General features: G+C 43.4%; 1 protein-coding gene across 1 annotated transcript in view; it reads right to left on the minus strand.

The window, feature by feature from the left end:
• jarid2b (jumonji and AT-rich interaction domain containing 2b) overlaps positions 1 to 11,399 on the minus strand; it is a 117,453-nt gene extending 106,054 nt beyond the window's left edge. The window contains exon 1 of the mRNA XM_074614456.1: positions 10,722 to 11,399. Within this exon, the coding sequence (XP_074470557.1) occupies positions 10,722 to 10,766 (45 nt within the window). The 5' untranslated portion in view covers positions 10,767 to 11,399. The remainder of the gene's footprint in view (positions 1 to 10,721) is intronic.
• Between the last annotated feature and the right edge of the window lie 255 nt (positions 11,400 to 11,654).

Below are 11,654 nucleotides of genomic sequence, written 5' to 3' on the forward strand. Positions count from 1 at the left end.
TGGACAATTTTGTTTGTGACTATTTCTTCAGTGGAAAGACACAGTCCCAAAGAAACAGTCTGCACAGCTGGATACCACTAAGGGTGAGTGCAAAAATGTTTTTTTGTGACATGCACAAGACGGTCCGACTCAACTCTGTGGTTCCACATAAAGATGCAAGTCACAGCTGTTGTGGTAAATACAGCTACTGCATTACAGACTTTAAAACGCATTACTATGATCAATCATTATGATGAAACTACACTGCACTGCCATAATATAGTAGATCTGCTCACTTCTTTTGTCATTTTTGTGTGTTTTGTTGATTTACTTGTTATTCTGTGCATGAATAAGACCTATGATGAATTCATGTACCACTTCTCCACCTCAGGAACTACAACCGGAATTAAAAACAACTGTCATATAGGACTGAATGGTATGAGTAATATGAAATTCCACACTGATTTCTGTGACTGAATGGTGGGGGTGTTTGTTCAAAATGAAAATGACTGTCGATAAAAGGTAAAATAACTGATCTACTGTCAGGAAACGTCAAATATTTTCTTATGACTACTGCAATTTACTGAATAGATGTCACAATAGCTGGGTAATACGAGAAGCCCAGATGACTAAATAAGGAACAGTATTAGCAATGATGCGTTTACTTTTATTTCTCTTTTTCTTTTCAGCTTTAGCGTGTGCTTAGAGGCAACGGAAGAAATGAAATTCTCAAATTTTGTAAATTTCTATAGAAATAACACACACTGCATACCAACTTTTTCACATAAAAATTTCCCTTCTCAGATGTATTTTCTCAGTTTCACTGTCTCACTTAATTTCTCTGACTCACATTATTGCGAGACCGATCTAGTAACTTCCCCAGAACGCAGCCAGGAACCAGATGCTCCAACAACAATCTAACTTCGCTCTTCATCTAGTTCCACACCCTCGTGAGTGAGCTAGTTCTGAAACAACAAGGAGGAGATGTACGTAGTTTGACTTGCTCAGAAACCTTGTCAGCACGTCAGTTTCTATAGAAACCTGGGGGTGGGTGGTATAAGTCCCCCCAATCACACATGCCCACCCCCCACCCCCACCATACACAACAGAGGCAAAGAGAAGAGAGTTGAGGGGGGTAAACTCTCTAGTCACCATGGTAACTTCCTGCTAGTTGGCTTACACATTGTGTTTACCCAGAGTTTGTTTCGATTTTATCCTTACTGCTAACCAACCAACACCTGCGTTACTCATTTCAAATGTGTGAAAGTGAGCCTGCATCTACGGCAGACAGACTCGGAATCAACCGGTGGTTACCTCATTTCCTTTCCTCATTCGCAAACAATTACATCTAAAAACGACGACGTCAGCCTTTGTGATGAGCATGTGCTTTTTTCAGGAGCCGCGTTTTTGCACAGAGAGCGATTTTGACGGAGAGGCCTTGCCGTCACTGTGGATATTCCACTTGAGATGGTGCCTAATTTGATTATTTCTATCCTCTTGGATTTTCTTCTCCTTGACGATCACAGGTTGTGATTTCCAGGGCTGGCCCTCTCCTCCTCCTCCCTCCCTTCCTCTCCTCCCCCCCCTCAGGCCTTGTGATGTTTGATCCAGGGCCAGGGGAGGCTGGCCAGACATTCAGCCCAGACTCTGGCGCCCTTCCCTCAGTGTACCATGCACTCTAGCTCCCTGCTGTGAGGCCTGGAGGAAATCACGCAGCCAGGAGAATTATAAAAGCCCTCATCTATTGAGCAGAGGTTAAAAACGGGGGGAACAATACCTTTGACTCGCACTCTGCTGCGCTCTGTGGAGAAACTTAAAAAGCACCTATCGCTCGTAAAAAAAAATAAATCAATAGGCAAAAAAAAGAAGAAAAATCAATACGGCTGTACTGACTCTTGTCTATTCATACTGCTTTTCATAGGGCTTTTCATTTATAGGAATAAGAACAAGGACACCCCCGAAGCGCTTCACATAACAAGATTAGAATAAACATTTAAGCAGAATATTACAGCAGTCTGTTTATTATCAATAAAATGTTTGGTAACAAAGACATTAAAAATGTGTCCAACAGCTCTCTAAATCATTTTTTTGCAAAGGCACTGCAGCCAGGACAAGATTTACAAAGTGCAAAATGACAACCCCAGAGGGCCAGATTATGCGTGTGCATGCATGTTAGTATGTCGGGGTGTGTGTGTGTGTGTGTGTGTCTGGCCGGGTGGTGTGGAGGGGGTTAATTCACACAGCTGTGTAAAATCAAACTGGGGAGAGGATTCCAAAGTTTCCTTTGGCAGACAAAATCAAAACAAAAACGGAGGGGAAGAATGCGAGTTGCCGACGGAGTGGGAGACCGAGAAGGAGACGGCTGCAAAACCGCCAACAACCTAATCATGTCGCTAAGCAGTCTGATCTTTCAAGCAAATGATTGTCACATGCAAACACACATAAAGTGCAAAGACGACGGAGCAGATCCTGCCGATCGTGCGCCGGCTCCTCCTCCTCTGCCACCGCGAGGCAATTTCGCAGCTAGGCGAGGAGAAAATACCCCCGCTCCTTCTTCTTCCTCCGTCCTCTCTCCAGCCGCTATCCCACAGAAAGCTCCCAACGCCTCTTTCCTCTCTTTGTAGCGGCGCTGAGTAATAGAGCGAATGAGTTGACAGGGAGGAGGTGAGAGAGATAGAGTGGAGCAGCGGAGAAAAAATATCCACTCAGTATTCTATTACAAGACAAGATGGAAAGGGAAGGGAGGGGGGGGGGGGGGGAGTGATGCGTTTCTCATGGCGGTTGGAGGATGTGGGGTGTGGGATAGACGCAAACAGAATGTGTATATATTGACCTGCGAATCAAATAAACCGTTTATTCTGCCTCTTACCGCCCTCCACCACCGCTACACCTCCTCCCGAGCAGCTGACGCGGTAACCAGCAGCACATCCGACAACTGATACATCAACCATGTTTCAGCATTAAAACATGCTCTTCTTGTCCGTCCTCCAAATACAGTTTGGCGGGCGGAATTGAGCGAGGGCCAGATGCAGTTAGCACCTTTTCTGTAACCAGTCATTTTCCTCTAAATCAGTCATAAACCACAACATATATACAACTACTTTTCAGCCTTGAATCAATAAACTTTGTATAAAAAACCTCTTTACACCACGCCACCTTCACCACATCTACTTTATTTTTAATCTTTCAGCGAGGGCTGAAAAGTAGAGATTAGGCAGCAACAGTGGTCACTTTGCTCCACTGGCTCATTACTCCTCTGGTTGGGGGATGGAGGAGAGGAGAGGAGGTGGGAAGGGGGGGGTGCCATCCTGAATTAAGGCCTGCCTCGCAAGGGGCCAAACGCTTGGTGAAAAAAGGGTTGCATTCGAGAGCTCTTTCACACAAGGGAGGTCACCGTTCCACGACTAGCCATGCGTGTTGGAGAGCCACAAATGACCATCATTAAAAAGAGGGATAATGATAGTCAAATATTTTTTTAGGGATGTCAAAGTCAACGCGATAATAATGCATTAACGCAAATTCGTTTTAACATCACTTATTTCTTTAATGCAATTGATCTACTGGGGGTTGTACCGTGCTCATTTTAAAGCTGGAGTGAAGATACTGGTATCATATGAAACTAGAAAACCTAAAGAATCCATTGGTACCAACCAGGTCATACTAGCTTGCCACGAAGAAGGTTGAATAATGCTCAAAACTTGCACTAAATTTTGGGGAGGAAAAACTGTCATGGCCATTTTCAAAAGGGGCCTTTTGACCTTTGACCTCAAGATATGTGAATGACAATGGGTTCTATGGGTACCCACAAGTCTCCCCTTTAAAAGGACATGCCAACTTTATGATAATCACATGCAGTTTGGGGCAAGTCATAGTCAAGTCAGCACACTGACAGCTGTTGTTGGACTTGAGTTTGCCATTTTATGATTTGAGCATATTCTTTATGCTAAATGCAGTACCTGTGAGGGTTTCTGGACAATATTCGTCATTGTTTTGTGTTGTTAATTTATTTCCAATTATAAATATATACATACATTTGTATACCACTCCCATGTTGAGTATTAAATACTTGACAAATCTCCCTTTAAGGTACATTTTGAACAGATAAAAAAGTGATTTATTTGCGATTAAATATTTGAATCGATTGACAGCCCTAATTTTTTATTTTTTTTTAAATTATCATGGGAAAATACCTCATGAGAGATTAAATGAGTGATTTATCATGCCATGGCAGCATGTTGCCAGAGAGGACCTGAATAAAGTGGCCAGTGGCTTGAAAAACTGTTCCATCATAAAAAAAGAATGATTCATAGATTGCTGCACTTCGTGGGAAACTCGCGAGGCCGTAACACATGACGTAAACAGTTGTTGAATGTAAACCTCAACAGGATTCCCGACTGAAATCTGATGACACCGTACAACAAGCTATCTTCCCAGAAAATATGATAAGTCAGCGTAAAGCATTTTCTTAAGAAGCTTCAGAATGAAGTAATCTCAGTATCACAGTCATTTTATGATGTTGTCTACAGAGTCGTATCTTGATAATGAAACCGGTATCCCGGGCAGAAGGAGTAACAGAGGATCGATACCGACTGAGCCCTCGCTCTGTTGCTTCATCCCTCGAGGCTTAATTCACTGGATGTGTAAAGACGACGGTGTCACAATAGGGGATCAGATGGGATTGACCACGGGATGAAAATGTAAGGAGTGTTTATTAAACTGATGTAGCCGAGATGAAGAGCGGGGAGAGAGAGGGCGAGCAGAGATCGGTCAAAAGGTTGTCTGAGAGATGCACATAATGGTCATTAAAAGCTGATGCCAGACTAAGCTACAATAGCTGGGTGATTCAAAAAGTGGATGAAAAAACAAGCTAATGCCTCCTATTTCAGCTTTACGCAGCTTAAAAGGGGAAGCCCGGGGCGAGGACATTTGAACTAGAAGCAAAAAAAAGGCACCTGAAGATTTGTTGGATTATTTTGTATTATTTCATTTTCAAAAAAAGGACAATGCTTGAAGGAAGATTATTGTGCATAAAAACAACTGGGTCCATTGTTTTCTTTTCATTCAACTATTGCTGTTGAACGTCCTTCATGGACCCCACAAAGCCCGCAAGGCCAAACCAAAGACAAAGCTAAAGTGTTGATTCAGCTTCATAGGGATCCTGAACGGATAAGCTGTGGCAACCACTCACTCATTCACACACACACACAAACGCATGAGCGAGCATGTGTGTTCACATACACACACACACACACACACACACACACACACACACAGCGAGCCTCTCAGGGCCTGACCAGCTGTCTCACTCCCCCCCACCCCATCTCCATCCAAACCCACAGGAGCAGGAGGATATAAATCACTCGGCAGAATGAAGACGCGCACGCAGAGAACGCACGTGGTGTACGTGACACACACACACACTTGCACTGGCTGTCCACAACTGCACCGTGTCCAACTATTGGAGCATATGCTTTAAAAACACACCTACACAGACCCACACTTGCTTACGACAGAAACACACATTCTAACAAAGACAAGTCACGCCCAGTTTTGCGCGATTACTCCGAGAAAATGGCCTACGCTGCTGAAATCCACGAGACACCTTGGTTGGCCTTAAAACCGGTTTATCTCACCTACTGACTGCAGGTGTACACCCACAGACCTTTGCCTGTGTGCCAGCAAAGAGCAAGAGATTGTGCTCAATGCCAACAGCTGATAAGAGAAAAGGTCATATTGCATAACAGGAGTTTGTGCCATGTGTGTGTGTGTGTGTGTGTGTGTGTGACATAATGCTGTAGAAAACTGACACAAGAGAAGAAGAAAAAGACAGGGAGATTAAAGGGTAAACAGGGAGAGAGTGTGTGTGTGTTTGTGTCAGAGGAAAATAGCTGAGTGGTGGTGATGCATTTGGCCGCCGAACATCCATCGGCGGTCCAAATTGAAGCCGGCAGCTCACGGAGAGCCTGTAATGATGCAGTAAACTCTCCGTTGGCAACGCAGGCCTTTATCTAAGAGGGGGGGGGAAAAGGGCTCCCTTCTCTTCATTTCAGCACAAACTTAATAAATACGTAAATAAATAAGGCTGAATTAAATGAGGCAACTTCACTCCCAGATTTTTTTCTGGCAGTGCTCATCGAGTCGGCCGGCCCAGTGAGGGGAGAGATGCACAAAAAGGGATGTGAGGCTGGGCTCGCAGCGTGGGAAGGACGGCTTCCTCTCGGCTTTAACACAAAACTGTTGAGGTTGGGAGGGGAACACGTGAACTGAGGCCTGGCAGTGTTCGATTACCTGACATTTGAAAATTATTTGTCACTGAAACACAAAGAGAAATACGGTTGCTAAACACGTCTGGTTGTGTGTTTTCTTATTATGTTTCGTCTGCAGACACAAACTCCTGGTTCGTTTCAGTTGTTTTCCATTGTGTGTGAATTGCTGGCAATCCTCATGGAGACTTTTTATATTCTTGGCAGTTACTTTTATGCCACGCTGATACAGTTTGGCAACGTAATCAAAGTAGCACTGCTTTGATTTTCCCCCCATTGGTGAATAAAAATAAAAATAAAACAGACATCATGCTAGTTTCAAACTCTCATCTTTACATTCTGTATACATCCATAGAAAGACTGTCTTGTCTAAAAGCGAGGCTGACGAAATGAGCACATATGGAAAGCACTTTTATCTTTCACCGTAGCGCCGTTCACAGGTGCCACGTGGAGCGTATCCATAGTGAGCGTAGTCAAATAAACAGGCCGTAAAACGCTGCTTTAGCCACAGTACACTTTGGTTTGCCCCTGGTCGCCATAGTGACGGGGAGGTTGCAAAGTGAACCCTGCCATGTTGCACACGTGAGGAGAGGGGAGCTTATGAAAGAAGAATTTGCATTGAAACATAAGGTTAAATGAAGCGCATTGAGGCTCAGGCACAGTGAAAAAACAACCCCGTGACCCTCTCTTCATGGTCCGACATGAGGCCCACATTTCATTTGGACAGGCCAAGAACGAGAGCGAGAGCGAGAGAGAGAGAGAGAGAGAGAGAGAGAGAGACAGAGACGGAGAGACAGGGAGAGGGGGAGATAAAGAGAGGAAGAGGAGGGGGGGGGAGAGTCTGTGCCTTTGCACTCCCCTCTCTGCCCCCGCTCTCTATTTTTGTTTCCTCTTTTTGTGCACGCTCGACGCACACACACTAGCAGTGCAATGGATTTCCAACTTGGCCCTCATCAGTTGTGCGCCTGATGAAACAAACACTGACAGCCTCTTTACATTTGTAAAGGCCCCTGCAGCAGCTGTGCTTGTCCCACACACACACACACACAAACACGCACTCACACACACACACAACCTTTGAATCAGAGGCCTAGCCCCAGCTGGGGCCTACAGGAAGAGCCGACTCTGCACAAAATGGCTCTGGCTGCACTGAGCTGCACTCTGCCGCGCTCTCCTGCTATCCTCGCTTACACGCATTCACAAACACACACACAGTGTGTGTCATGTTTCGTTAGATAGAACAACACTGCCGCACATTAGCGCTTGCTACCTCAGTCATTACACAGCACCGACCCTCAACCGCTGGCTTGAAAGGCGCCAACAAATTACAAATATAAAAGCTTTTTTAAATAATTTGAACTGGGAGAACAGAGAGAAAGTGTGCTCGGTTGCTCCTGCGGCATCACTTCGCCTGACATTAGTGACAAAGCATCTTTGGAAAAAGAAAAACTGACAGGGCAATTTGGCTTTTCTTTTTGGTTGCGTTCACATCGGCGGCTATAAAGTCTAGTGGAAAATGGTAATTGCCTTGTTTGCTTTTATTAAAAAGGGACTCATCACCCTTTTTTCTCAATCATTTTATGACTGATGAATTTTAATATCATCCGTATATAGTGGGTGTTTGTTGGGTGTAGGGGGTGGCGGTGGAGGGGGAACAACTCGCACTCATGTTTCAGGGGAAATGGTTAAGCCAAGCATGTATAATTGTCTTACGCTAATTAAGGGGGGGTATGTGAGGGGGGAGGGGATCAGTAAGGGCCAGGAGTCCTGTCTCAAAGCCTGGAGGGAGGCTCGGGGATCTGGACTCCTCCAGGTTGTCGTAGAAAATGCACATTTGCAAGCCTTATTTGGTCCGGGCCAGACTTTATGCATCAACTGCAGCTGCTGAAAACACATGACAGATGCGACACACATGTGCACACATACAGGACAGAAACATGCATCCTGCAGTCGGGCACACAGACAAACCGTTTCCCCTCCAACCCCGAAACTCTTATGAATAGTTAGCTATGAATAGACCACATTTTAAAAAAAATAATCCAATTTTAGAGAATGAGACAGTGTTGGATATAGTTGTCTGGCTCAATTTTAAGTGGGGACTTTTGTTTCAGTTAGTCATCATTTCTGGGGCGCATCCTGTTTCCTCAATTCAGAGGGAGACTTATAAACAAGTTCACTAAATCAAAGTTTTCTTTGCAATAATAAACCCACTTTTCTTTTTAACCAATGGAAAGTAAAATATGGTTAAGTTAATGTAACTGAAACTATTTGGGTCAGTGGAAGGGTAAAGTCATTGTAATGAGTCAACTCTGACTGTGACAAAGGACACTATGGGATGTTAAAATCTAGTACAAATGTCACACACAAGAGCTAGATAGATTGACTTTTTCAGTCATTTTAAAAAACATCTGTCTGTCTTCTTTGGGATGAGTCATATTTGTGCTGCTTTCCAACAAATAAAAAATGTAGATGCCCATACATTTCAGCACATTTTCTTACTGGCGATGACGTAACAGAAATGTATGTGGGTCATAAGGAGACATACAGATGTGTTAGAATGACATCATTTTGGAGAGAGGGGATTTTTGGGCTGGATCATAGAAACCAATTCAAAGGTGGTAAATTAAAAGCTCCATGAGATGAATTTTAGATTATGTGTATATATATTGTTCACATTTTTAGCAGCCCATGTAATGAGACAGAAACAACGTGGATACTTGGAAAAAAGTTCTTAAGAAAAGACCATTATTTTAGTAGTATTCAGACTATGCATTAATTGATTACACACGAAATGTATTTAATTATCTATACTTATTTAGAGGAAATGGAAAAACCACCCAGGTTAAATTAAGATCCGAGCAAGAATGCATGGAAACAAACCTCTTTAAATTTAGTCCAATTGTTTGTTTTGCTCCTACAAACCTGTTGCTCAGCAATATTTCCTTACGGCACAAAATAAATGTCATAAAATAAAAATAAAAAATCAGCAACAACATGTCTGCAGGAGAAAAACACTTTTTAAAGCCACTCCACGTGTTGTTTGGATGATGATGATGGGGGTGGGGATGTTGGGGATGGAGGGGGGGGGGTTGTGTAGCTGTGCAGCTTTCACAGCATTTAGGCAGATATGATGAGCACTTAAACGCAACACGGGGGTCTCATAATGATAATTCACAATCTATAAATACACCAAAAGAAGTGCAACAAACTTCCCAGACAGACACATACATGCATGCAGAGAGGCCCTGGTCAGTCAGTCAGCAGCGTGTCATGAAAAACGATACTTTAGTCTGAGCACATTCACACTACTTCTTCTGCAACATTAAACGTCTTTGTTGCATTCACGGACAGACTACAAAATAGGTGTTCACCAGACTGACAAAAACGACAATATGAAACCGTTTTATTTCGCAGCCCCCTTCCCACCATAAATCCACTTGCAGTGTGTTACTTGCAGAAAGAAAATGGTTGCTTCTTCTTCTTCTTCTTGGTATCGCTTCATACATGATGAGCCCCTGCAATGCGACTGAACACAGCCTCTTTTGAAAACAACTGTGTCGTTTGTCGACCATGTAAAATGTGCAGGTTTTAATGTGAATTCAGTAGCTGTGGAGACCCAAACGCTTGTAAGCTAATCCCCAGTAGTGTTGCAAAAATGCTGCAATATATATATCTATGTGCTCGTTCACAGAGGTCACACTGAGACCTGCAGAATAACAGATAACCCTGCTGGATGCATATAGTGGCACTTAATAGCAAAAGAAAAACCGCATAACAACAAACCCAGAGCAACCGTTTTCAAGTGTTGGAAATTGCACGAATATGCTGAATTGCATGACCCCCTTTTCCTCCTCCTGCTCACTCTTTATGGAGGAAATTAAAGAGCCACAACAGTCCAGCACACACAATGCTACCTTTAAACATGCACGTAAAGCTTCGTGCGGAAAGAAAGGTTTTTACATATATATATTCTCCAGTTTAAAGCGGAGATGAAATGCTCAGCATGGGACGAAATGGAAGCCGGAATATAGCTGAGCCATGGCCGACAAGGCTCGTTGTCTTCACGGCTCTGAATAGGAGAGAAATGGGGCGCGAACAAAAGCGGTTTTTCTGACAACACTTTGCCAAGTCTTTTTTTAATTACGACCCCTTTTTATAGCTTTTATCAGACATGCATTCACACATCACATCACGCGTAAAAACTAGCCCTTCCTTCTTTCTCTCAAAGGCACCCAATGTTCAGAATCGTCTGATGTCGAAGAAACGCTGCAACACAGACATTGAATAAACATTGCTGTCTCTTTAAATAAAAAATAAAAAAATCATGTAATTGCTAACACGTTGAGGTAGAACTCCTTGCCTTATTATAGGGATGTTTGACCCAAATAGTGCACAACAAAGTGCCCCTATGGTAACCTTCACACACTCCTGTAATGAAAGTTTATTCATCAACTTGAATTTATTAAAATTTGTACTTACGTATTTCTTTTGAATGATATTCCTCTTGGGTCTTTCCTTGCTCATTATGCAATCCCAAAAAAGAAAATGTTTGGCTATAGAGAGAATGGCCACATGGGTTTCTTTTCTTTTGACTCTCCTCGCCTCTCCTCCTGGAGCAGGAGCACCGACGAGCAGCAGCAGCAACACCACCAAGCAAAATGACGATTTAAATCCCCAGCTCTCTCTCTCTCTCTCTCTCTTTCTCTTCTCTCTCTCTGTGTGTGTGTGTGTGTGTGTGTGTGGAGAGGAAAAGCTTGCTGGCTTTGCAGAATCCTCCCGTCGGCGTTTCCCCCTTTAAACTAGTCGGATGATAGAAATCCCAGAAACAGTCAAGGGTCGACGACGCACAGAGACGCACTGGAGCCAAACTCGCTCATAGTCAAAACAAACGCACAACAATAAGTTCCATTCGCCAGAAACAGCTCTCTTCGTCTCGTCTCTGCGCACTCGCTCCCGGCTCTTTGCAAATGCATGAATACACTTGGAGGTTGACGAGTTACATCTTGTTCAAAGGTGACGCACAAAGTAATAAATAGAAATTAAAAATAAAAAGGTGTCACGTCCTTTTTTGTGTGTGTTTTTTAAGCTGGAGCCCTGCGGTCGACGAGAGAGAGCTCTTCTCCTCCTCCAGCTGCACTGCTCTACTGACTGACTGAGCTGGGCTTCTTTCTTCCTCAGCCTCGGCGACCAGCAGCCTATCACGTCCTTCAGCACTCAGCGGCAACTTCAAACTCCCAATGAGACGGCCCCCAACACACTCAGCACTATATATACCACACTGTCCTCTATATACATCCTCTATACTGCATTTATTTTTCCTTATTTAGTTTTTTCTTTCTTTAATTTATTTTTTTTCTCCATTTTGTTTTAACCATATTTTATTTTTATTTTATTATGAGGAAAAGGAAGAAA

This window comes from Sebastes fasciatus, chromosome 17, assembly GCF_043250625.1.
Source record: "Sebastes fasciatus isolate fSebFas1 chromosome 17, fSebFas1.pri, whole genome shotgun sequence".
Taxonomy (NCBI): domain Eukaryota; kingdom Metazoa; phylum Chordata; class Actinopteri; order Perciformes; family Sebastidae; genus Sebastes; species Sebastes fasciatus.